This window comes from Scyliorhinus torazame, chromosome 7 (genome assembly GCF_047496885.1).
Source record: "Scyliorhinus torazame isolate Kashiwa2021f chromosome 7, sScyTor2.1, whole genome shotgun sequence".
Taxonomy (NCBI): domain Eukaryota; kingdom Metazoa; phylum Chordata; class Chondrichthyes; order Carcharhiniformes; family Scyliorhinidae; genus Scyliorhinus; species Scyliorhinus torazame.
In genome coordinates, this window is record NC_092713.1 from 200,128,953 (window position 1) to 200,155,595 (window position 26,643).

The following is a 26,643-nucleotide window of genomic DNA, read 5'->3' on the forward strand; positions in this document are numbered from 1 at the left end:
CTGAAGGCAATGAACCCACTGCCTTCAGACAGAGTGTTCATGAATAATAATTGCACATATTATACATATAAATAAGAAACATTGTAATCTTTTTTGAAAAACTTAAGGTTATGTAAGTGGAGAATTTCATTCAGATAAAGCTCCACTACCATTACTCCAATCTCATTTATCCCCCCCACAACAAACCCCTGCTAATGCCCTCAAACTCACTTACTTGCTGCTGGTTGTCCTCACTCCAGGAGTAATTCAAACAGTGCACAGATATCAGTAGCAAGATCAGGTTCAGCCAACCAAGCTTCATTGTGAGAATCTATGATGCAAACAGTAGTGTTGTGAACACATACAAATACAGTCAACGCCAACCCAGCTATCTAACCATTTATTCATCAGAGTTTTCTCTCTCTCCACCCCGCAACCTCCCTCAAGCATTCGTTCCTATAACTGAGTGACTCACTAAGACACTTAACAGGGTATTTAAGAATCAACCACATTGGTGTGTGTTGGAGTCACATACATGCCACATGAACTTTAAAATAATAATAATCTTTATTGTCACAAGTAGGCTTACATTAACACTATGAAAATCATCTAGTCGCCACATTTCGGCACCTGTTCGGGTACACTGAGGGAGAATTCAGAATGTCCAAACTACCTAGCAGCACATCTTTAGGGACTTGTGGGAGGAAACCAGAGTACCCGGAGGAAACCCATGCAGACCCAGGGAGAACATGTAGACTCCGCACAGCCAATGACCCAAGCCGGGAATCGAACCTGGGACCCTGGCGCTGTGAAGCAACAGTGCTAACCACTGAGCTGCCATGCCGCCCAGAGAGATATCAACGAACCATAAAAGTTTTATAGCATTCCAATAGTTTCCTTGTCGCCTTTAATAGACATGAAAGGCCAGGAAGAGTAAATTATTCGCAGAAACACGTTTAAAATAATGTCCAATGGATCAGCCGCCCAGCTCGATCTCGGGATTGCTGGCCCTGTAAACACCACTGTGCCCCTTGAGAAGCGCAAGTGATCTTACAGGCGGCGCGTGTGGAAAGCTAGAGTACAATCATCAGCCAACATTTCACATGGCCACCACATTAATACTTCACTAAAATCCCACCTGCAATGCTGCTGGACTCCAGGCTACTCAAGCATGAACAGCTTTGTTTTTAGTACAATGCTCCCACTCACCAAAGTCCTAGAGGCAAACGAGATGACTCGTAAGCAATCCCCCTCAAAAAAAACCTATCAAACCTCACTGAAGCTCTCTGCCGAGCTGCGACAACCCTGCTGTGTGCACTCACCTCCCGATCTATCCCCCCCTCCAGTTACTCCTGTCCCTTCTCACCCTGTATCACCACGACTTCCTCTTGCTGACTTGCTTTCCTCTGGAACAGCCACGTCCTTTCGACGTAATGATCAGGGAGCCAATCACAGCCTTTGCATGCTCACTGATGCAATAATTTAAAGGGACCGCCCCACCCCCCCCCCCCCCCCCAAAGTCTGTATCAAAGGGACCCTGCCCCAGCCTGCAAACACCATTTCACGGGAGCAGAAAGCTGCCGCAAAGCAGCGCCTCTCTCCAAGAGTTTTTCTCTATTCCCATTACGTTTTTGTCAGACCGACATTACTTCAGAAAGTTTCAAGGAATAAATTATCAAAATAAACCGGGAAACGTGGCTCAAAGATAGCACTGGGATCCTCTGCAACGAAAAAGAATTGGTTTCAAGTCACCTGAAATACTATGGCCCTGCTTTCACCCGGTTCTGGCCTGGAAGATTTGCTTGCCATCAAAAAGCCTCGACCTCTAATTTCCTCAGTAATGTACAGGTTTTTAGATTATCATAAAATGTCTCTATTACATAATAAAAAATATTAAAGTGAGTTAATCATAGAATTTACAGTGCAGAAGGAGGCCATTCGGCCCATCGAGTCTGCACCAGTTCTTGGAAAGAGCATCCCACCCAAGGTCAACACCTCCACCCTATCCCCATAACCCAGCAACCCCACCCAACACTAAGGGCAATTTTGGACACTAAGGGCAATTTATCATGGCCAATCCACCTAACTTGCACATCTTTGGACTGTGGGAGGAAACCGGCGCACCCGGAGGAAACCCACGCAGACACGGGGAGAATGTGCAGAGAGTGACCCAAGCTGGGAATCGAACCTGGGACCCAGGCGCTGTGAAGCAAAATGCTAACCCCTGTGCTACCGTGCAGCCCACTTTTAGCACTTTTAATATACTGAAATGTCCTAAGGTGCTTCGCAGGAGCATTATGAAACAAAGTGTGATACCAAGTCCCAAGCAGATATTAAATCAGATGACAAAAATCTTGGTTTAAGATGTAGGTTTTAAGGAGAAAAGTGAAGTTGGGAATGGAGAGGTTTACGGAGCAAATTCCAGAGCTCAGGGACTAAGTGACTGAAGGTACAGACGTCAACGGTGGAGTGATTAGAATCAGCGATGCTCAAAACAGGTCTGAAATACAGGAGTACAATTTCTAAGAATGTTGTGGGGCTGAAAGAGATTGCAGAAATGGGAGAGGTAAAGTCACGGGAGGGGGAGTGGAGAGAGGAGGGGGCTGTAAATGATCCTAATACAGTCAGTAGGTCCTCATGAGTACACAGAAGGGGATCTTATGCCTATTTCCAGATGTCTGAATACTGGATCAACCCAATTTCAGGTTAGTGATTTTCTGGCGTCCTTTTGGGTTACATTGCTGTGACCCAAAGGGATACCAGAAAATCACTAACCTGAACCTGTAACCTGGCTATAATGAAGACCAATTTCTGCCACTTTGACAAGAACTAGATGCAGCACTTAATGAGATACACGAGAGATGTTCAAGTTCTGAGAAGAAGAAGAGCTGTAAGGCTGGCTGGAGGAAATTGGGGATTTTTTCATTTTGGAATGATAATTCTGAAAAAGAAAAGGTAACGGTAGGATAGGAAGCACTGGCTCAAATTATTAGGCAAATATAGGGATAATGTTTGCACCAAGAGTGATGGAATGAGGTTCTGGATAAAGTAGTGAGCGCAAAATTTCTGGAATCATGGATATGGTACTAGAAGTGGAGAAGGGACTTTAATGTGCGGATTAATTGCCCGCTTAAGGGTATTCATTTTATCTAGCTGCGTGGCTATATTTTAGAAGAAAGGCACTTGCGAAAGCATGCTGGGAATGCTTGACTATAGTTTAACACTGCTTTTGAACGAAAATAAGTAGGTCAGGTAACGTAAACAAAATAATGCTTAGCATTTAGGACTCGGCCTTATATTTTATTTATAGACATTTTATTGAGGTATTTTTGATTTTATAACATAAAGAGAAGAAACAGTGTACATACAAATATAAACATAGTGCAAAGGCCGTCTTCCTCCCTCACAGTCCCACCTTTCTTGCACACTAATCTAAACTAAACTAAACTCCCCCCCCCCCCGCTGACGGTTAATTTTCCCCAAAGAAGTTGACGAACGGCTGCCACCTCCGGACGAACCCTGATATTGACCCTCTCAGGGTGAACTTGATTTTCTCCAAACAGAGAAAGCTAGCCATGTCAGTGAGCCAGGTCTCTGACTTTGGGTGCTTTAAGTCCCTCCAAGCTAATAGTATCCATCCGAGCTACCAGGGAACCCGGCCTTATTATGATAAGTTGTTCTTCCGAAGGACAACAAAATGCATACTCAAATTGTTTTTAAACCAAGGGCAAAACATTTATATTTCCTCTTGTGTATGTTCCCATGGTTTATCTCTTAAAAGTTGTTCATTTCACACTATAAATATAATGGTTTTCAAGTGTATAACCCAGAATGCTGTGAAATGGCTATGCAGCCAGACCACTCCCCTCTACGCAAATATTTTTGTCAAATAAATTTCCTTAATCGAGCTCTCAAAGAATTTGACTTTATTATAATTTCCACGACAAGAAGCAAATGCGACATCAAGGGAGAATTCAGTTAGCAATAGCACTTTAAGAGCCTTAAGACACTGCATCCAATGGAGGTCAAAGGGAAAACCATCCAGTGCTTGGAGTCCTAGCTGGCAAAAAGATTGTTATCTACATGTTGTCCCTCAGCAAAATCATCTGAAAACAAAACATCAGGGGCATCATTCTCCGACCCCCCGCCGGGTCGGAGAATGGCCGTTGGCCGCCGTGAATCCCGCCCCCGCCGAAGTCTCCGAAGGGAGAAAAGTCGGCGGGGCGTTAATGTCGCCGCTGCCGTTGGAGAATGTCACGGGTCTGCGCAAGGCAGCCGATTTTCGGCCTGCCGATATTCTCCCTTCCGGATGGGCCAAAGTCCCGTCGACGTGATGACCGTTCACGTCGACGTCAATCAAACCTCCTTTTCATCGGCGTGACCCGGTGCTCCAGGCTCACGCCGACCAGCGAGGAGGTGAGTGACGGCCTGGGGGGTTGGCTCTGGGCAGGAAATGGCGTGGCCGCAGACTGATTGCGTGAGGAGAGGTGTGTCTCGGCTTGTGTGTGTGTGTGTGCGGCGGGGGGGGGGGGGGGGGGGTGGTTAGAGTAGGCTGGGCTCCGGGGGAGTGCCGGGAGGGGGTCCGTGCCGGGGTGGAGGTTGTGGGTTGGGAGGGGTCCGTGCCGGGGTGGAGGTTGGGGGTTGGGGGGGGGTCCGTGCTGGGGTGGAGGTTGGGGAGGGGGTCCGTGCCGGGGTGGAGGTTGGGGGGGGGGGGTCCGTGCCGGGGTGGAGGTTGGGGGTTGGGGAGGGGGTCCGTGCCGGGGTGGAGGTTGGGGAGGGCGTCCGTGCCGGGGTGGAGGTTGGGGGGTCCGTGCCGGGGTGGAGGTTGGGGGGGGGGGTCCGTGCCGGGGTGGAGGTTGGGGGTTGGGTCCGTGCCGGGGTGGAGGTTGGGGAGGGGGTCCGTGCCAGGGTGGAGGTTGGGGGGGGGGGTCCGTGCCGGGGTGGAGGTTGGGGGGGGGGTCCGTGCCGGGGTGGAGGTTGGGGGTTGGGGGGGGGTCCGTGCCGGGGTGGAGGTTGGGGGTTGGGGAGGGGGTCCGTGCCGGGGTGGAGGTTGGGGAGGGGGTCCGTGCCGGGGTGGAGGTTGGGGGTCCGTGCCGAGGTGGAGGTTGGGGAGGGGGTCCGTGCCGGGGTGGAGGTTGGGGGGGGGGGTCCGTGCCGGGGTGGAGGTTGGGGGGGGGGTCCGTGTTGGGGTGGAGGTTGGGGAGGGGGTCCGTGCCGGGGTGGGTGACGGGAGGGCAAATGAGTTGGTCCACCTGGCCAGGTGCCAGCCTCCAACAGTTGGACCCATGCGGTCCATGCCACCTGGCTGGGGGGAGGAGGGGATATGGGCAATGATGACATGTCGTCGTTACCCTCCCCCCCACCAGGCCGTCATGTTTTCAGACCATCCAGCGATGTTGGCCGCCGTGGTGGCAGCCGCTCATGCCTATGTTGCCCTGGATGAGGAGGAGGAGGAGGAGCGTGCCAGAGAGGCGGCGCAGGCTGCCGCAGAGGGGCAGGCGGCAGCCGCCCAGGCTGGAGGGACACCTGACCGACAGGACGAGGAGGGGGAGGAGGACGTCGCGGCCCCACGGCAACGGAGGCACCCGAGGGCGCCCCGTGTGTACCGGCCCCAGCAGTCATACCAGGACCTCACGGACCGGGAATGCAGGAGGAGACTCCGGATGAGCCGGGAAACCGTGGCACACATCTGCCACCTGCTGGCACACCTGTCACCGCGTGGCACTGGCGGGGGACACCCTCTCCCCGTGTCCGTCAAGGTTACGGTGGCCCTGAACGTTTATGCAACGGGGTCATTCCAGGCACTGAGTGGGGACCTGTCCGGCATATCGCAGACATCGGTGCATCGGTGCATCCGGGCAGTGACAGATGCCCTTTATGCCATGGCGCACCGCTACATCCGCTTCCCCGTGGACCGGGCCAGCCAAGATGCCCGGGCCGTGGGCTTCTCTGCCGTTGCCGGGTTCCCCATGGTCCAGGGCGCGATCGATGGGATGCACGTCGCCGTGCGGCCACCTGCAGAGAACAGGGCCGTGTTCACTAATAGGAAGGGGACCTATTCAATGAACGTACAGGTGGTCTGCGACCGCCGCATGATGATCCTGCACGTCTGCGCCCGTCACCCAGGCAGTGTACACGACTCATTCGTGTTGTCGCGGTCATCCATCCCCGGCATGTACGAGGGACGCCATCCCCGGCTGAGGGGCTGGTTGCTGGGCGACAGGGGCTACCCATTGCGATCGTGGCTGATGACGCCTATACGGAGGCCACGCAATGAGGCGGAGAACCGCTACAATGATGCCAATGTAGCGACAAGGGGAGTGATCGAGAGGTGCTTTGGCGTGCTGAAGATGCGTTTCAGGTGCCTGGACCTCTCTGGGGGCGCCCTCCAGTATCGGTCAGATAGGGTCGGCCGCATCATTGTGGTGTGCTGCGTCCTGCACAACATAGCCCAGCAGAGGGGCGATGTGCCGCAGGCAGAGGAGGGCGGAGTGGAGGAGCAGCAGGAAGAGGCCCAGTCCTCCCCAGATGAGGGGGATGGGGGCAATGGTCAGGGCAGACGGGGTAGACACAGGCGGGTGGCTGTCCACCGTTACCGGCTGGCCCAGCGGGCACGGGACAGACTGATAGACGCCCGCTTCACTGACTAGATGGGCGTGGGAATCGGGTAGTATGGCCACAGACCGCACACCATGACAACAGCCGACCACCCACACCCCCCACCCATCCACCCACCCAGCACCCTCACCCCCCTCCCCAACCCCACACACCCCACCCGCATGCACACCACCCCCCCACCCCCAATTGCCGATCCACCGGCGGCACAACGGGCCGGGCTCACCCGGTTGCGGGTGGACGCGTGTCTATCGCAGGCCATGGAGAATGATGACAACCCGCCTCCGATGAGCTCCTGGCTCTACATCGTTGGACTATGTCTGACCCATGGCCACAGTACCACCATCCACCCGGACCATCCCTGCATGCGGCTGTGACACTGCAGCGCACGGTCCCGTCCTCTGCCCGGGGGATGTTGATGGCGGCCCAGGGGGAAGGGGGCAGACTCACCTGGGGCTGAGGTAAGACCACCCGTCACACACACACTTGCGCTCAACGTACATGACACCCCCGCACACTTTGGACAGAGCACAAAGGCAGCTTCGGTAGGTGTAACATTGACTTTAATAACCAAAGGAGTTCATGCACGTGCCCTAGCCCCTAAAACTCATCTGTGCCCTGCACCCGTGCCAACTTACTCAGTGTCTAATTGTTTGGCCTTACGGGCCCTTTGACTACGTCTACGTGGTTCCCCAGACGGTACAGCAGAACTGGAGGTGGACTCCTGTGATTCCTGCCCTCTGACACTGGATCCCTTTGGCGGCCGTTTCCTGGGGCGTCCTGGCCTAGATGGGCCAGGCTGCGGCCCGGGCGACTGGGATGGCGAGCTGCCAGCCTGTCCTGCCCGTTGCCCACCCGATGCACCTGGGACGGAAGGGGGGGAGTCCGAGGTGTCGCGGTGTACCGGGACCTCCCCTACAGAGGGAGCCGGGATGGACCACACCACCTCCTCCTCCCTCGGGGTGCCCGATGGCCCCCAGGCCTCTACATGGGTGGGGGATGCGAACGGACTGGCCATCCGACGCGCCCCCGACATCTGGCGCTGCCAGTCCTGGAGGCCCGTGCTGGTATCGACAGGGGTCTGCAGGTTTGCAGCCATGGAGCCCAGGGGGTTGTCGAACCCTGTCTGCGACAGTGCGACGCCAGCTCGCACATGGCCACTGGCGCCGATGCCCTCAGCGATGGCCTGCTGAGACTGGGCCATGGCCTGCAGAGACTGGGCCATGGCCTGCAGAGACTGGGCTATGGCCTGCTGAGACTGGGCCATGGCCTGCTGAGACTGGGCTATGGCGTTGAGCGCCTCTGCCATCTGGCGCTGGCACTGGCTCATGGCCTCCTGTGAGAGGGCAGCCATTTCCTGGGCCACAGACGCCGCCTGCACGGAAGGCCCCAAGCCTCGCAAACCGTTCCCCATGTCTGACACCGTCGCACCCATTGCCTCCACCGCGGACGCCACCCGTGCGGTGTCAGCCTGGGTGGCACGCATGACCGGGACCACTCCCAGCTCCTGGACGCGGGTGGACTCCTCCACCTGCGGCCGCAAGCCACCCGTCACCCTATTCGCTCGTCTCCGTGTCGGTGGTTGCATCGGATCTATGTGTGGGTGTGGTAACTGCAGGAACCCGGGATCCATCTGGGCGGCAGATGTTCGCTTGGCCTGGGCTGCCCTCCGACCGCCCGGTCCCTCTGCTGCTCCTACCTCCACCTGCTGTACCGGGACGGCTGTGTTGTGCGCACCAGTGAGTGTACCAGACGCCTCATCACTAAAGTGCCCAACCGTGGTGAGTGTTTCTGCGATGGTGGAGGGTGTTGGTGACAGCAGTGGCGTTGTGTCGTGCTCTTCGTCCCACTCTGAGTCCATGGCACTTTGGGGTGGGGGTTCGTCTCCACCCATCCACTCTGAGTCACTGTCCGGTATTTCGTCTTCCCGGGTAGGGGTGTCCTGGGTAGTGCTGTCCCGGGTAGTGGTGTCCCGGGTAGGGGTGTCCCGGGTAGGGGTGTCCTGGGTAGTGGTGTCCCGGGTAGGGGTGTCCTGGATAGTGGTGTCCTGGGTAGTGGTGTCCTGGCTCGGATGTGACGGGGGCCTGTGGCTGCCCCCCTCATCACTGGGTGGTCGCTCCCGCACGTGACGGGGGTGTCGTCTCCCTGTTGCTCCAGGTCTCTCCGTCTCCCGTGGTGTGCGAGGGGCATCCTGCGGGCGTCGCATGCAGGAGGGTGCGGGTCTCTCCGTCTCCCGTGGTCTCCGAGGGGCATCCTGCGGGCGTCGCATGCTGGAGGGTTCGGGTCTCTCCGTCTTCCGTGGTCTCCGAGGGGCATCCTGCGGGCGTCGCATGCTGGAGGGTGCGGGTCTCTCCGTCTCCCGTGGTCTCCGAGGGGCATCCTGCGGGCGTCGCATGCTGGAGGGTGCGGGTCTCTCCGTCTCCTGTGGTCTCCGAGGGGCATCCTGCGGGCGTCGCATGCTGGAGGGTGCGGGTCTCTCCGTCTCCTGTGGTCTCCGAGGGGCATCCTGCGGGCGTCGCATGCTGGAGGGTGCGGGTCTCTCCGTCTCCTGTGGTCTCCGAGGGGCATCCTGCGGGCGTCGCATGCTGGAGGGTGCGGGTCTCTCCGTCTCCTGTGGTCTCCGAGGGGCATCCTGCGGGCGTCGCATGCTGGAGGGTGCGGGTCTCTCCGTCTCCTGTGGTCTCCGAGGGGCATCCTGCGGGCGGTCTGCATCTGCGGGGATGGGTGCCTGGACGTTTGGTCCTGCGATACACAATGAAGCATGCATGGTTAGACATCAGGCAGTGATCAGGTGATACGGGGGAGGGGGATATAGGGGAGGGGGGATATGGGGACGGGCTGTTGGTGGCTCACTTGCTCGTGGGGCCCCGACCTCTGCATCAGCAACCTCCCGGTCCTCAGGTCCGCCAGCCAGTTCCAGGGCCCTTTCCTCGTGTACGGTCAGTGGCCTCTCATCAGCGGGCCCTCCTCCAGTCCTCACATGCTCCCTATTGTTGTGTGCGCGCTTCTCCTGTGGGGGGGGGGGGGGGGTGGTGGCAGGTAAAAGGCAACAGTGTTAGGCAGGTATATGAATGCACGCCATCGGTTGCGCGTGCATTGCAGAGGTTAAGGTTAGGGCTGGATTCACTTGGGGATATGGGGGATATGGGGGAGGGGTGGATATGGGGGAGGGGGGATATGGGGAGGGGGATATGGGGGAGGGGGGATATGGGGGAGGGGGGATATGGGGGAGGGGGATATGGGGGAGGGGGGATATGGGGAGGGGGGAATATGGGGGATATGGGGGATATGGGGGAGGGGGGATATGGGGGAGGGGGGATATGGGGAGGGGGGAATATGGGGGAGGGGGGGATATGGGGGAGGGGGGATATGGGGGAGGGGGGAATATGGGGGATATGGGGAGGGGGGATATGGGGGAGGGGGGATATGGGGGAGGGGGATATGGGGGAGGGGGGATATGGGGGAGGGGGGATATGGGGGAGGGGGGATATGGGGGAGGGGGGATATGGGGGAGGGGGGATATGGGGGATATGGGGGAGGGGGGATATGGGGGAGGGGGGGATATGGGGGAGGGGGGATATGGGGGAGGGGGGGATTTGGGGGAGGGGGGATATGGGGGATATGGGGGAGGCTCACCCTGCCTGCTCTGACGAGGTCGTTCACCTTCTTGTGGCACTGGGTGCCTGTCCGTGGTGTTAGGGCCACAGCGGTGACGGCCTCTGCCACCTCCCTCCACAGACGCCGGCTGTGGCATGGGGCAACTCTGCGGCCGTGCCCGGGATACAGGGCGTCCCTCCTCTGCTCCACCGCGTCCAGGAGCGCCTCCACATCGCATGACTCGAACCTCGGGGCTGAGCGACGGCCAGCCATCAAGTCGGGTGTTGCGGTCGGCTGTTCCGGTCGGGTGTAGGGGAGCTGCGCGGCCTTATGAGCCGTCACGCCGTGCAGCGCGTATGACGCTGCACGGCGTGAACCACTGCGCAAGCGCGGATCCCGTTACGTCGCTGCTAGCCCATTTCGGGCCGCAGACTATCGGCCCATTTTTATGACGTGACGCAAGTGGGATTTGCGCCGTTTTTTGCGCCGATCGGCGGACTTTCCGCCGATAATGGAGAATTTCGCCCCAGGTTCCACATGTATGCTGACATCGCCGAACTCTTGCAACCTCACTTGCCCAACTCCCATCACTTCCTCCACTACCTGTGTTGACAAATTGCTTCGAGTCATAGAGGTTTACTGCATGGAAACTGGCCTTCGGCCCAACTTTATTTTTTAAATAATCTTTATTGTCACGAGTAGGCTTACATCAACACTGCAATGAGGCCACTGTGAAAAGTCCCTCGTCGCCACATTCTGGCGCCTGTTCAGGCACATAGAGGGAGAATTCAGAATATCCAATTCGCCTTACAGCACGTCTTTGGGGAGTTGTGGGAGGAAACCGGAGCACCCGGAGGAAACCCACGCATACACAGGGAGAACATGCAGACTCAACCCAGACAGTGAGACAAGCCGGGAATCAAACCTATGACCCTGGAGTTGTGAAGCAAAAGTGCTACCCACTGTGCTTCCGTGCTGTCCATGCCACCCAGCTTTTACCACTAAGTTAGTCCCAATTGCCCACATTTGGTCCATATCCCTCTATACCCATATAACTGTCTAAATGCTTTTTAAAAGCCAAAATTGTACCCGCCTCTACTACTGCCTCTGGCAGCTCGTTCCAGCACTCACCACCCGCTGTGTGAAAATAGTGCCCCTCTGGATCCTTTTGTATCTCTCCCCTCTCACCTTAAACCTTTGCCCTCTAGTTTTCGACTCCCCTACCTTTGGGACAAGATGTTACCTATCTACCTTATCTATGCCCTTCATTATTTTATAGATTTCCATAAGATCACCCCTAAGCCTCCTACACTCCAAGGAAAATAGTTCCAGTCTATCCAGTCACTCCTTATAACTCAAACCATCAAGTACCGGTATCATCCCAGTAAATCTTTTCTGCACTCTTTCTAGTATAATACAATCTGTTCTATAATAAGATGACCAGAACTGTACACAGTACCCCAAGTGTGGCCTTACTAATGTCTTGTACAACTTCAACAAGACATCCCAACTCCTGTATTCACTGTTCTGACCAATGAAACCAAGCATGCTTTCTTCACCACCCTGTTCACCTGTGACTCCACTTTCAAGGAGCTATGAACCTGTACTCCTAGATCTCTTTGTTCTATAACTCTCCCCAACATCCTACCATTAACTGAGTAGGTCCTGCCCCGATTCGATCTACCAAAATGCATCACCGCACATTTATTTAAATTAAACTCCATCTGCCATTCATCGGTACACTGGCCCAATTGATCAAGATCCCACTGCAATCCTAGATAACCTTCTTCACTCCACTATGCTTCTTCACTCCTCCTAAATTCTCATCCAAATCATTGATATAAATAACAAATAACAGTGAACCCAGCGCTGATCCCTGGGGCACATCGCTGGTCATAGGTTTCCAGTTGAAAATCATCCCTCTACATCCGTCCTTTGTCTTCTGTCGTCAAGCCAATTTTGTATCCAATTGGCTACCTCACTCTGGATCCCATGAGATTTAACGTTATGCAACAACTCATGCAGTACCTTGTCAAAGGTCTTGCTAAAGTCCATGTAGACAACATCGACTACACTGCCCTCATCTAGCTTCTTGGTTACCCCTTCAAAAAACTCAAATCAAATTCGTGAGACATGATTTTCCACTCACAAAGCCATGCTGACTGCCTCTAATCAGTCCTCGCCTCTCTAAATGGCTGTAGATCCTGACGGGATTCTCCACTCCCGCGCCGAAGTGGCCGTGCCGTCGTGAACGCCGTCGAGATTCACGACGGCGCGAAACGGCCCCGTTCCGACCGATTCAGGCCCTGACAATGGGCTAGGATCGGGGCCGCGTCATCTACACGCGCCAGGCCTTGTCGCTCGCGTAAAGGCGGCGCCGCATAGATGACGCTGCCGGCGTCGCATAACAGGTGTCATCCGCGCATGCGCGGGTTGGCCAGTGCCAACCCGCGCATGCGTGGTTGCCATCCTCTCTAAGTCCGCCCCGCAAGAAGATGGCGGACGGATCTTGCGGGGCCGCGGAAGGAAGGTGGTCCTCCTTCAGAGAGGACGCTTATTTAAGGTACCCCCCGGTGCAGGATCCCCCCTCGTCTCCCCCGCAGGCCGCCCACCCAGCGTTTACGCACCGTTCACGATGGCAGTGACCAGGTGTGGACGGTGCCGGGGGGAACCCGCCATTTTGGCTTGGCTGCTCGGCCCATCCGTGCCTGAGAATAGCGGGGGTGCCTGAGAATCGCCCTTTTGGGTGTCTCCGGTGATTCTCCGGCCTTCGGAACTCGACCGGGCCGTTCACGCCGCTTTGGAGAATCGCGGGAGGGCGTCGGACCGGCGTCCCGGGAAATTTTGGCGGCTCAGGCGATTCTCCCAACCGGCGCGGGAGTGGAGAATCTCGCCCCCTGTCTCTCAGAATACCTTCTAACAATTTACCCACCACAGATGTTAGGCTCACCGGTCTGTAGTTCCCAGGCTTTTCCCTGCGGCTCTTCTTAAACAAAGGCACAACATTTGCTACACTCCAATCTGGAGGCTGTCGACAATTCAAATATCTCTGCTACGGGACCCGCAATTTCCTTCCTAACCTCCCACAATGTCCTGGGATACATTTCATCAGGTTCCGAGGATTTATCTACCTTGATGCGCTTTAAGACTTCCAGCACCTCCTTCTCTGTAATATATGCACTCTTCAAGACATCACTGTTTATTTCCCCAAGTTCCCTAACATTCATGCCTTTCTCAACAGTAAATACTGATGAGAAATATTAATTTAGGATCTCACCCATCTCTTGTGGATCCGCACCTATGTCTTTGTAGAAGCTCTTTGGATTCTCCTTTGTCTTATCTGCCAAAGCAATCTCATGTCCCCTTTTTGCCCTCCTGATTTCTCTCTTAACTCTATTCCGACAACCTCTATACTATTCAAGGGATCCTTTGATCCCAGCTACCTATGTCATATGCCTCCTTCTTTCTTTTGACTAGGGCCTCAATATCCCGAGTCACCCAGTGTGCCCTACTCCAAGCCTCCCACTTACCAGCCATCCCTTTGCCTACTAACATACTCCCCCAATCAACTTTTGAAAGTTCCTATTTAATACCATCGAAATTGGCCTTGCCATAATTTAGAATTTTGGGCCAGACCTATCATTCTCCATAACTATCTTAAAACTAATGGAATTATGGTCACTGGTCCCAAAGTGATCCCTCACTAACATTTCTGTCACCTGCTCTTCCTTAATACCCAAGAGCGGGTCAAGTTTTGTCCCCTCTCTAGTCGGGCCATCCACATACTGAATGAGACCTTCCTCCTGAGTATACTCCATAAATCTCTCTTGTTGCTAACTTTTGCCATAGTTTAATTGCTCTGTTTTATCACCTTTGCTCTTGAGTCGCCAGGTATCTTTATGATACCGCCACGTAGTTCAAGTCCGAGTACTGATCAATAATCCAATACACCACTTAGTAAGATTTAAATCAAAGCACCTTTATTATACACAGTAATCACTACTCATGTACAAATTCTACGTCTAAGCTACTTCTACAGCTAACAGGCCAATACTTAATTTGGAACTGGCCCACCAGGTCAGGGAAACGAATGGCCTTTTGTTCGGGTTCTGAGCCTGCGGGATTCGAAGTTGGTACAGATTGGTAGCTAGGAGCGCCTATCTCGTAGCGAGAGTTGAAGTAAGACTTACAGTTTTGAACGGCTGTTGAAGAGTTGGAGCTGAGGAAGAGCTGGAAGTGGTTGAAGAGAGAGCGCCTTGAACTTGGGGCTCAATTCTTATAGTCCCCAGGGGCTTCCCGCCTTTCGGGGCGGACCCTGTACCTGGTCCCAAGTGATTGAACTTTGTCCCAATCACTTGGTTCAATTTTCTCCAATGCTGGAGTGGTTCCCTGATCAATGGGCGGTCTTGAGGTGGTCGTTCACCTCCTTTTGTGTAGGCTTCTGCTGGCGCCGAAGAGTCTGGTTTTGCTTTATGTGTCTAAATGATGCTCATTGTTTCTGGGGATTGCTCATTAGTATGCAGATGGCTGGTATTTTGTTCTGCTGATGGTTGCTGGTATCAATCTTGTCTGGCCTTTCCAGAGGTAAATACACAGCCAACCTGCAGCTGCTCGTTTTTTGTCGTTGGTTGACTTTCCCATCAGCCTTTGCCGTTCGCCATTTTAAATTGGGAGTTGGCCATTTTAAGTGGCTACACTCTCCATCCAAGCCCCTCGTGCTATGGCTGTCCCAGTCAATGTTGGGAAAGTTAAAGTCCCCAACTATTACCACCCTATTTTTCTTCCAGCTATCTGCCATCTCCTTACATATTTGCTGCTCAATTTCCTGCTGTTTGGGGGTCTGTAGTAGAATCCTATCAAAGTGATCTCTCCCATTTTATTTTTCAGTTATACCCATATAGATGAAGTGGGCGAACCTTCGGATATATCCTTCTAAGTACTGCTGAGATATTCTCCCTAATCAAAAATCTCATACCTCCTGTTCTATCTTTCATATAGCATCAGTACCTGAAACATTGAGCTGCCACTCCTGCCCTTCCCTTAGCCATGTTTCAGTAATAGCTATAATATCCCAGTCCCATGTACCCATCCATACCCTGAATTAATTTGCCATGCCCGTCAAGCCTCTTTGAAATAAATGCAGTTTAATCCAGAATTCCTTTGCTCTCTGCCCTGCTCTCTCAGACCATCTGTCCGGTCATGTTTCGTACACTTTCCCTGTGTTTTATTTCTCTTATTTCTGCTTGCTGACATCCAGTCCTGGATGAGGAACTATTTCCTCCAACTATATTACGGGAAGATCAAAGTCATTTTCTTCTGTACTGGCCCTCGTTGTGGTCTTACAAGCTGAACCAAAATATTCACTGCCTAGGCATCTTATTTGACTTGATTCTTCTGACCCAAAATTCTCTCCATGGAAAAATGCAATTTGCTTCGGCATGATTGGGATTCACAATTTTCACCCCCCTCTCTGGTCGACTAGTGCGAATCACGCCACAGGAGCCCGGGATCCTCATTTTAATACATTAGCATGTCATTAGCGAGCATTCTCTCCAGACCTTCCCCCTCACGGAATATTTATCAGGCGGGGGTGGTCACCTTGCTGCTGGGGTGTGGGTACAGGTTGTCGCGTCTCTGCTAGGCTCCATCCAGAGGTCTGGCCAGGACTCCCTCGGAAAACCTTGAGTCAGGCTTCCTGGCTGCCATCTCACCTCCAAAGGATTTGGAACATGTGCTGGGGAAACGTTTATCTGGAGCTCCTCAGTGACTACAGTGGTTAGGTTTCCCCTGTCGTGTTAGGTACTTTGGTATAATACTGGCTGCAATTGGATGCAGCATAGATCAAAAAGATACTCCAGACCTTGAAGTTAGTTCAATCAGGTTTATTGAACTAATAGCACGGTTAGCACAGTTCTCTGTGAGTTCGACTCTCTGCTAACTGAAGTGTGGTTACTCGGTCTGACTGAACCAGACTAGCTCTCAGCCACGTGGTGGGGGTGTGAGATTGTAACAACACCCTTGACTTACTCGCTAGATGTTCATCAGTGGAAAGAGGCGGAGTGTGAGTGCCTCGTGTCTTTTATAGTCAGATCCCACCCCTGAGTGTCCTGCCTGCTTATTGGTCATGTCCTGGTCTCTGTGTCCATTAGCTGCTTGTCTGTATATCATTATGCGTGTGTCCACATATCATGACATTGTCGTGTTGGGTGCTCTGCTACATAGACGAACCAACACGGATGCGGATGGTACAACTCAGTTTTATTACTAACAATAACAACATCTGTAAACTGGTTACTGTGGTTCGTTCATTACCCTAACCTGTGGACCTAGCCCTAACACTATCTTGGAGAAGCACTCAGCACATGGAGAATGTCTGAGTGGCTTGCTGTGAGCTCTGTGCCCTGAGCTGTCTCCTGCTGGAATGAGCGGGAAGTGTTGTGTTCCCCGTTTTATAGTGTGTATGCTCTTGCCTGTGATTGGCTGTGATGTTGTGTGTGTATTGATTGGTCCGTTGATCTGTCCATCAGTGTGTATGTATGTTTGCACCATGATGTTTATCTGAATATCATGACAGACATCTCCCCTTTTTTTATGTTTGGATGACATATGTGAAGGTATTTACAAGAATAGGCCAATATTAACATATATGCATGCAGTGGTGTGAACATATGTACATGTGAAAACAGCTGTCTAATGCGAGAACACAGAACATAGTAAACAGAACAAATATTATTCATAAGTCCAGTCTCTGTGGCTTGCGTCTGATCCTGGTCGACCGCTGGAGAGGTGGTGGTGGGGACGACAGCGCCTTGATGGGCGGGATTGAAGCCTGACTGGTGGCCTCGTGAGTCGAGGTATCAGGAGGTGGCAAAACATCGGAAGGAAATGGAGAAGAATGTGGTTGCGGGCAGGCAATTTTGCGCAGTGCCTGTCTGTTTCGTCGCACAACAGAACCATCAGCCAGACGCACAACATACGAGCGGGGGGGCAGCCTGTCGAACAACAACAGCTGGAGCTGACCAGCCTCCATCAGGGATCTTGACCCGAACAGTGTCTGACAGGGATAACACGGGCAAATCAGTGGCATGAGCATCATAGCCTGTTTTGCCGGTCTCAGAGTTGCTGCACCTTCTGCAGCACCGGGAGGTGATCCAGGTTGGACACATGTATGGCTGGAAGTGTCGTTCGCAGGTCCCTGTTCATCAGGAGTTGAGCCGGCGACATGCCAGTGGACAGTGGGGTCGCCCTGTACGCAAGCAGCGCAAGATGAATGTCAGACGCAGAATCCGCGGCCTTGCGATGAGCTGCTTCACTATGTGCACCCCTTTCTCAACTTTTCCATTTTACTGTGGATAGTGTGGGCTGGAAGTGACGTGTTTGAACTGATACGACTGGGCAAACAGAGACCATTCATGGCTGCTGAAGCACGGGCCATTGTCACTCATGACAGTGAGTGGGATACCATGTCTGGAGAACGTCTCCTTACAGGCCTTGATGACAGTCCGAGATGTGAGGTCTGAGAGCTTCACGACTTCAGGGTAATTGGAAAAGTAATCAATGATTAACACGTAATCACGACCATTTGCAAGAAAGAGGTCGATGCCAACCTTGGACCATGGAGAGGTTTCGATTTCATGCTGCTGAAGTGTCTCCTTACTCTGCGCTGGCTGGAAGCGTTGACAGGTCGCACAATTAAGGACCATGTTCGCAATGTCCTGGCTGATCCTGGGCCAGTAGACAGCCTGCCTCTCTCTGCGTCTGCACTTTTCCACACCCAGGTGGCCCTCATGGATTTGACGGAGCACCAAGCTCTGGAGACTGTGTGGAATTACAATCTGGTCCAGTTTGAGGAGGATGCCATCAACCACCATCAGGTCGTCCTTTACATTGAAAAATTGAGGGCACTGCCCTTTTTGCCAGCCATTGGCTAGGTGTTGCATTACACTCTGCAAGAGGGGGTCCTTGGCTGTCTCCTCACGGATACAAATCACCTTCTCATCAGATGCTGGGAGGGTGCTTGCACTCAGCTGCACCTGTGACTCAATTTGCCGGATGACGTTCAGTGGTTCACTAGGCACGGTGATGGAGCGGGACAGTGTATTGGCAATGATGAGCTCCTTGCCAGGCGTGTAGACCAGGTCAAAGTCGGACCTTCTGAGTTTGAGGAGGATGCGCTGCAACCGAGGCGTCATGTCATTCAGGTCCTTGTGGATAATGTCGACCAGGGACCTGTGATCCGTCTAGACTGTGAATGTTGGCAGGCCGTAGACATAGTCGTCAAACTTGAGAATGCCAGTGAGAAGGCCCAGGCATTCCTTCTCGATTTGTGCATACCTTTGTTCGGTGGGTGTCATTGCCCTTGATGCATAGGCAACCTGTGCCCAGGATGAGGTGTCATCGCGTTGCAGCAGGACCGCACCGATGCCATCCTGGCTCGCATCTGTCGAGATTTTCGTTTCCCTGTTTGGGTCGAAAAATGCCAATACGGGTGCAGTGGTGAGCTTGGCTTTCAGCTCCAACCACTCTGCCTGATGGGCTGCCTTCCACTCGATGGCTGTGGACTTCTTCACTAGGTTTCGTAGGGCCGTGGTGTGTGAGGCCATGTTTGGGATGAACTTGCCCAGAAAATTAACCATGCCCAGAAGCGCAATACCGCCTTCTTGTCTTCCGGGACCTTCATGGCTGCAATGGCCTTGACCTTGTCTGTGTCGGGGCACACACCCTGCTGAGAGATCTGGTCTCCGAGGAATTTGAGTGTTGACATGCCAAAGCAACATTTGGCCCTGTTCAGCTTCAGGCCATTGACGTAGACACGGCGGAATACCTGCTGGAGACGGGAAACATGCTCCCCAGGGGTCGTGGACTATATGATGACGTCGTCCACATACACACGAACCCCTTCGATGCCCTCCATCATCTGTTCCATGATGCGATGAAATATCTTCGATGCCGAGACAATGCCGAATGGCATACGGTTATAGCAGTACCTGCCAAACGGTGTGTTGAAGATGCAGCGCCTTCTGCTGGGCTCATCCAGCAGGATTTGCCAGAATCCATGTGACGCATCTAACTTCGTGAAAAACCTTGCATGTGCCATCTCACTGGTCAGTTCCTCCCGCTTTGGGATGGGGTAGTATTCACGCATTATATTCTGGTTGAGATCCTTGCAGATGCGCAGGTCTCCAGAGGGTTTTTTAACCACCACCATTGAGCTGACCCAGTCAGTCGGTTCGGTTAGCCTGGAAATGATCCCTGCTGTTGCAGCTCCTTGAGCTATTCCTTCAGGCGCTCCTTCAGCGGAGCCGGGACCCGGGGTGGTGCATGGACCACTGGCTTGGCATCAGGTCGCAGTAGTATCTTGTACCGTTATGGCAAAGTGCCCATCCCGTCAAACACATGAAATGAAATGAAAATCGCTTATTGTCACAAGTAGGCTTCAAATGAAATTACTGTGAAAAGCCCCTAGTCGCCACATTACGGCACCTGTTCGGGGAGGCTGGTACGGGAATTGAACCATGCTGCTGGCCTGCCTTGGTCTGCTTTAAAAGCCAGTTCTTTAGCCCTGTGCTAATCTGGATACTGAGCGAGGATGTCGTCAATGCCAGCTTGAAGATCCACGTTGGAGGATGACGTTGAATAAACCCGCTGCACCAGGTTTAGCTTTTTGCAGGCATGCGCGCCCAGTAGGGATGCCCTGTCCGGCTTGACAATTTCAAACCTTAGCCGTGCATGGGTGCTCCGGTTGGAGACGAGTAGATGGTAGGACCCCAATGCCGTGATGGCATTACCGTTATAGTCCAGGAGCTGGCAGGCTGCTGGAAGGACCTTGGGGGCTTCTTGATGCGTTTGACGTCTGCCTGTGAGAACAGGTTGGCAGAAGCACCTGTGTCCAGCTTGAACTGGATGGAGCAATGGTTGACCTGCATCACCGCACGCCATTCGTCCTCCGAATCCACAGCGAGGATGGACTGAATGCGCGATGAGTTAGGTGTGGCATGTTCACGTGTAGTAATGATGCCCACTTGGTAGGCGTACTCCAGGCACTCATCCTCTGGATCCGTTATACTGCCAGGTTCAGAATCCTGTAATCGACGTTGCACATTCTGGACGCGCCGTCGTCGGAATTGTGAGCACTGGCCTCTGACTGGTGGTGCAGACCTGCACAAGGCTGCACAGTGTCTAGGCTTCCCGCAGTTTAAACATCGCCTGCCTCTTGCAGGGCAGTGTCCCTTTAAGTGGGCATTGCCGCGGTTCAGGCACGTCATAACATCGGCGTCGTGATGCGGTGTACGTCGTCGCACATGCGCAGTGCGGTTGGCAGACGTCTGCACCTGCGCAGTGTGGGTGGCAGCTGCTTCGTTATCTCGTTCGCATCGCGCATGCGTGGGGCTCCAGGAAAAGCACGCGAGATGGCCGCTGTCTTCAATGCTGAGGCGCTGCATCCGGGAGATGGCCTGCACACTCTCTGCCTCGTGGGAGGCAAGTTTCTAATTTTCAGCCGATTTGTATTGGGAATACCGATTTTTTGTGTGCTCATGCACTGTACATGTTTCAATCGCGACTGGCAGGGTCATATGCTTGATTTTTAAGAGCTGCTCTCTGAGAGGATCAGAGTGAACTTCAAACACGATTTGGTCTCTAATTATGGAGTCAGCAATATCACCAAAGTTGCAGGACAGCGCTGGCAGGCGGAGGCTAGTTAAGAAGGCATTGAAAGATTCATCTTTACCTTGAAGACGTTGTTTGAATATGTAGCGCTCAAAGCTTTCATTGGTGTCCAATTCACAGTGACTATCGAACTTGTCCAGGATGGTCTGAAACTTTGTCTTGTCCTGGCCTTCGGTGAAGTTAAACGCGTTGAAGGGTTCGATGGCTTGATCACCTGCTGTCGAGAGGAGAAGCGTGATCTTTCTTGCATCAGATGCACCCTCGAGGCCTGAGGCTTCGATGCACAGCAGAAACGTTTGCTTGAATATCCGCCAGTTGGCACTGAGATTGCCAGAGGTCCTGAGCTGGTGAGGAGCCTGAATCTTCTCCATGGTGCCCGGATACATTTGCTGGTCGTAATGGAACGGACTGAGGGAAGTCACCTTAAATTAGTAGTCTCCTGGTTTCATGTTGTGTTAGGTACACTGGTATAACACTGGCTGCAACTGGATGCAGCATAGATCAAAAAGATACTCCAGGCCTTGAAGTTAGTTTAATCAGATTTATTGAACTAATAGCACAGTTCTCTATGAGTTCGACTCTCTGCTAACTTAAGTGTGGTTACTTGGTCTGACTGAACCAGACTAGCTCTTAACCGCGAGGTGGGGGTGTGAGATTGTAACAACACCCTTGACTGACTCTCTAGATGTTCATCAGTGGAAAGAGGCGGAGTGTGAGTGCCTCGTGTCTTTTATGGTCAGATCCCACCCCCGAGTGTCCTGCCTGCTTATTGGTCATGTCCTGTTCCCTGTGTCCATTAGCTGCTTTGCTGTATATCATTACGTGTGTGTCCGCATATCATGACATCCCCGATGTGAGCGAATCAGCGGGAGACTGCCAAGAGTATGGTGTGATTCACATGGTGAAAAAACTTTTGGTTAAGAGGCTGAAAATATCATGAGTAATCCTGCCGATTCGCACCATTTTTCTCACTAAAACTGACACTTTGCCAATTTCTGGTAAGATTCCACCCACAGTTACCATGCCAAGAGCTGGGCTTTTCAGCAAATTACTTTTACACTTTAGAGACTCAGATTCTCTAATCCTGTACACTTATCTAAACATAACTAACTAAACATAAACATGTATTTTAAATAGTTACACATTGTTGTAAGGTCAGTGCGGACGTATTGTTAAAAAGGATAATGTAATATGCCTTTAAAGAATAACAGCTTGCTATCACTTTAAGAGAAGTGTGTCATGTGATCCAGCCTCAATTTCACTTCAGCTGGGAGCAGAACACAGCACACACAGTTCTGATGTCTTCAAGCTTTCTACCCATGTATATCTGTTCACATATGCCTAGAATTAGAAAACAATTTAGAGTACCGAATTAATTTTTTTTGCAATTAAGGGGAATTTAGCGTGGCCAATCCACCTACCCTGCACATCTTTGGGTTGTGGGGGTCGAAACCCACGCAAACACGGGAAGAATGTGCAAACGCCACACGGACAGTGACCCAGAGCCGGGATCAGACCTGGGACCTCGGCGCCGTGAGGCAGCAGTACTAACCACTGCGCCACCGTGCTGCCCTACATATGTCTAGAATTAATAAATGAACACACAACTGGTTTACACAATCCCTTATGAGTGATTGGTACCTTTGTATCATTGTCAAAACACAACGTGGAGGGTTGGGCCGTTGTCCAATAGTGCCTCAGCACCTGCAGTCCTCTGGTGTTGCCAGTGGTCTCTCGAAGGTGGTGGAGCCAAACATTGCCCAGCCAGGTCAATACAAGATGAAAAGATGATGGTTACGGAAGATAATGACGTGTTTGGGTTGGAACTGCCCCAACTCACGTTTCCCGAAACCAAGACAAAAATCCAGCCTAAGGGATGTTGGAACCGGGCAGGAGAGTATCTGTCTGCATCTAACTCCTCTCCCCCTTTCTCTGTGTACTTCTGTTTCCTCTCCCCCTTTTTCTGTGTGCACCTGTTTCCTCTCCCCCTTTCTCTGTGTGCACCTGTTTCCTCTCCCCTTTTCTGTGTATGTCTGCTTCCTCTCTCCTTTCTCTGTCTGTTTGTTGCCTCTTCCCCTTTCTCTGTGTCTGTTTGTACCTCTCCCCCTTTCTCTCTGTTTGTTTCTTCTTCCCCTTTCTCTGTGTGCACCTGTTTCCTTTCCCTTTTCTCTGTGTGATTTTGTTTCCTCTTTCCCTTTCTCTGTGTGCACCTGTTTCCTCTTCCCCTTTCTCTGTGTGCACCTGTTTCCTCTCCCCCTTTCTGTTTGTGTCTTTTTCTCTTCCCCCTTTCTCTCTGTCTGTTTCCTCTTCCCCTTTGTGTGTGTCTGTTTCCTCTCCCCCTCTTCTCTCTGTGTCTGTTTCCTCTTCACCCTTTGTGTGTGTATTTGTTTCCTCTTCCCCCTTCTCTGTGTGTGTCTTTTTCCTCTTCCCCCTTTGTGTGTGTCTGTTTCCTCTTCCCCCTTTCTGTGTGTCTGTTTCCTCTTCCCCCTTTCTGTGTGTGTGTTTGTTTCCTCTTCCCCCTTTCTGTGTGCGTGTCTCTTTCCTCTTCCCCTTTCTGTGTGTGTGTCTGTTTCCTCTTCCCCCTTTGTGTGCGTGTCTGTTTCCTCTTCCCCCTTTCTGTGTGTGTGTGTTTGTTTCCTCTTTCCCCCTTTCTGTGTGTGTGTCTGTTTCCTCTTCCCCTTTCTGTATGTGTGTGTCTGTTTCCTCTTCCCCTTTCTGTATGTGTGTGTCTGTTTCCTCTTTCCCCCTTTCTGTGTGTGTGTCTGTTTCCTCTTCCCCTTTCTGTATGTGTGTGTCTGTTTCCTCTTCCCCTTTCTGTATGTGTGTGTCTGTTTCCTCTTTCCCCCTTTCTGTGTGTGTGTCTGTTTCCTCTTCCCCTTTCTGTATGTGTGTGTCTGTTTCCTCTTTCCCCCTTTCTGTGTGTGTGTGTCTGTTTCCTTTTCCCCTTTCTGTATGTGTGTGTCTGTTTCCTCTTTCCCCCTTTCTGTGTGTGTGTCTGTTTCCTCTTCCCCTTTCTGTATGTGTGTGTCTGTTTCCTCTTCCCCTGTCTGTGTGTGTCTGTTTCCTCTTCCCCTGTCTGTGTGTGTGTCTGTTTCCTCTTCCCCTGTCTGTGTGTGTGCGTGTGTCTGTTTCCTCTTCCCCTGTCTGTGTGTGTGTGTCTGTTTCCTCTTCCCCTTTCTGTATGTGTGTGTCTGTTTCCTCTTCCCCTGTCTGTGTGTGTGTGTCTGTTTCCTCTTCCCCCTTTCTGTGTGTGTGTCTGTTTCCTCTTCCCCCTTTCTGTGTGTGTGTGTCTGTTTCCTCTTCCCCCTTTCTGCGTGTGTGTGTGTGTATGTGTGTCTTTCCTCTCCCCCTTGTGAAAAAAATGAAAACAGCATATAATTTTATACCCTATGATTTATCCCTCAGGTCCTGAACATCAGTCTTTAATTCTTGGACGATCCAGTAAACATACACATAACCTTATATTTTATTCAGGGATCTTAAGCATTGAAAATAATTCAGATTCACGGCTAATTTATCACTGAAGGCGCAAGGTTATGTTCAGTTCCACCTGGTGGCTATGAATAGGGTTGCACTGAACCTCTTTGATGGTATGAAATTTGATTTCTTAAGGACTACACACTCCAGTGGTGGCAAGCAGCATTACACATTTGTTTTGCTTGAGCCTCGTCCGAAGGCTGGGAGCAGGCTGTGATTGTTCTGGCGGCAACAAATGATCAGTGTTCCAGGATAGTCTTGGACTCACCAGGAATTGATATCTTCTAGGGGACGGAAGCATCTTGGAGAGGTCTTGGGGCTCTCCATGTCTCATGCGGCAAGCATGAATCCGGAAGAATAGGATCAAAGCGAAGTGATAAAACATTGTGTGCATTTAAAAATTTTCTTTGACTGCATTAGTGTGTTAGCTCTAAACATGTTGGAGGCGAGAAGACACTGGAAGGAGGATGTTGGACCACTAGAGGCAGGAGCAGGGTTGACAATGCCCTGACTACGAGACTACTGGATTCACCACCAACCTCCTGGTGGCTACGAGGAGTCCGGAAGATTTTAAGATGATAATTCTGTGATTACACTCTGTAATTCCTGGTCCCTGGCCACAGTCCATTCATGAATTAACGTTGACGACTGTGTTCACAGAAGATTGCCAAATGTGATTGAGGCACGATCAATTTGACTGGAGACGAAGTTGAATCCAAACTGAGGCTTTATTAGTATCAGATGTGTGGCCTCCCGCAGCAGCTGATGAAATGGCTGCGAGCTGGAGGCCACGCATATTTATAACCCGGCTCCTGGGCGGAGCTAGCATGCAGGGGCCACAGGTAAACCTGTAGTGCAGGATCTACCGTACAACCCCTAATATCAGAACACAGTGGTTTACCACATTCACACCGTTAAAATTGAGTCTGGCGGGGGTGGTGGATAACTATATACAATTAGCAATCTTTAATATTTACAGAGCAGTAAAAAAAAATGTCTCTGGTCATCCGGCGGGCCGGTCAGAGGTTCAGCCGGTCCGGCGCCTTGATGGTCCTTTGGGATCGACGAAGTGGAGCCGGCGATGTTGGTTCTGTCGTGGTCGAAGTTGACTCTGGGAGCGTGCCAAAATCCTCTTCATCAACGGGGGTGGGCAGGGGGAGGACGGACGGTCCTGGGGGGGTGATGGGGCGGCGGGGGAGGGGAGGGTGGAGACGGGGGTGGTGTAGGGGTGGAACCTGCTGGTGCCAGGTCCCTGAGGGAGACGGTATCCTGGCGGCCGGTCGGGGAACGCCACGTAGGCGTACTGTGAGTTTGCGTGGAGCAGGTGCACCCTTTCCACCAACGGATCCGCCTTGTGGAGCCGCACATCTTTACGGTGAAGCACGGTTCCCGGAGCTGTGAGCCAAGTTGGGAGTGATACCCCGGATGTGGACTTCCTGGGGAAGGCAAAAAGGCGTTCATGCGGTGTACTGTTAGTAGCAGTGCAGAGTAATGAGCGAATGGAATGTAGTGCATCAGGGAGGACCTCTTGCCAGCGGGAGGCCGGGAGATTTCTGGACCGTAGGGCCAGCTGGACGGCCCTCCATACCGTCCCATTCTCCCTTTCTACCTGTCCGTTTCCCCCGGGGTTGTAGCTCGTCGTTCTGCTGGAGGCGATACCCCTGCTGAGCAGGAACTGATGTAGCTCATCACTTATGAATGAGGATCCCCTGTCACTGTCGATGTAGGCGGAGAAGCTGGGATGTCGGGGCATGGGGTGGCGAAGGGAAACCGGGAGTATTCATCAATCACACTGAGGAAATATGTGTGTCGATCGGAGGAGGGGAGGGGGCCTTTGAAATCCACGCTGAGGCGTTCGAAGGGGCAGGAGGCCTTCACCAGGTGCGCGCGGTCCGGCCGGTAGAAGTGCGGCTTGCACTCTGCACAGACCTGGCAGTCCTTGGTGATCGTCCTTACTACCTCGACGGAGTAGGGCAAATTTTGTGCCTTAATGAAGTGGTACAACCGAGTGACCCCTGGGTGACAAAGGCTGTCGTGCAGGGCCCGGAGTCGGTCTACCTGTGCACTGGCACATGTACCTCGGGATAGGGCGTCTGGGGGCTCATTGAGTTTGGCAGGGCGATACTTAATCTCGGAATTATAGGTGGAGAGCTCGATTCTCCACCGCAAGATTTTATCATTCTTGATCTTGCCCCGCTGTGTGTTGTTGAACATGAAGGCTACCGACCGTTGGTCAGTGAGGAGAGTGAATCTCTTGCCAGCCAGGTAATGCCTCCAATGTCGCACAGCCTCAATGATAGCCTGGGC

The 26,643-nt window shown here is 52.6% G+C and overlaps 1 protein-coding gene across 7 annotated transcripts in view; it reads right to left on the bottom strand.

Moving 5' to 3' along the window:
• sil1 (SIL1 nucleotide exchange factor) overlaps positions 1-23,045 on the bottom strand; it is a 39,743-nt gene extending 16,698 nt beyond the window's left edge. For 2 of the 7 annotated variants that reach the window (XM_072511943.1, XM_072511938.1), the window contains exons 1-2: positions 1,302-1,396; positions 215-310 (exon numbers count right to left, since the gene is read on the bottom strand). In XM_072511943.1, coding sequence (XP_072368044.1) covers positions 215-301 — 87 coding nt within the window. In that variant the 5' untranslated portion in view covers positions 302-310; positions 1,302-1,396. Of the gene's footprint in view, positions 1-210; positions 311-1,117; positions 1,261-1,301; positions 1,410-22,500 lie in introns of those variants that run through there. The other 5 variants (XM_072511941.1, XM_072511939.1, XM_072511940.1 and 2 more) reach the window with 5 other exon arrangements.
• Between the last annotated feature and the right edge of the window lie 3,598 nt (positions 23,046-26,643).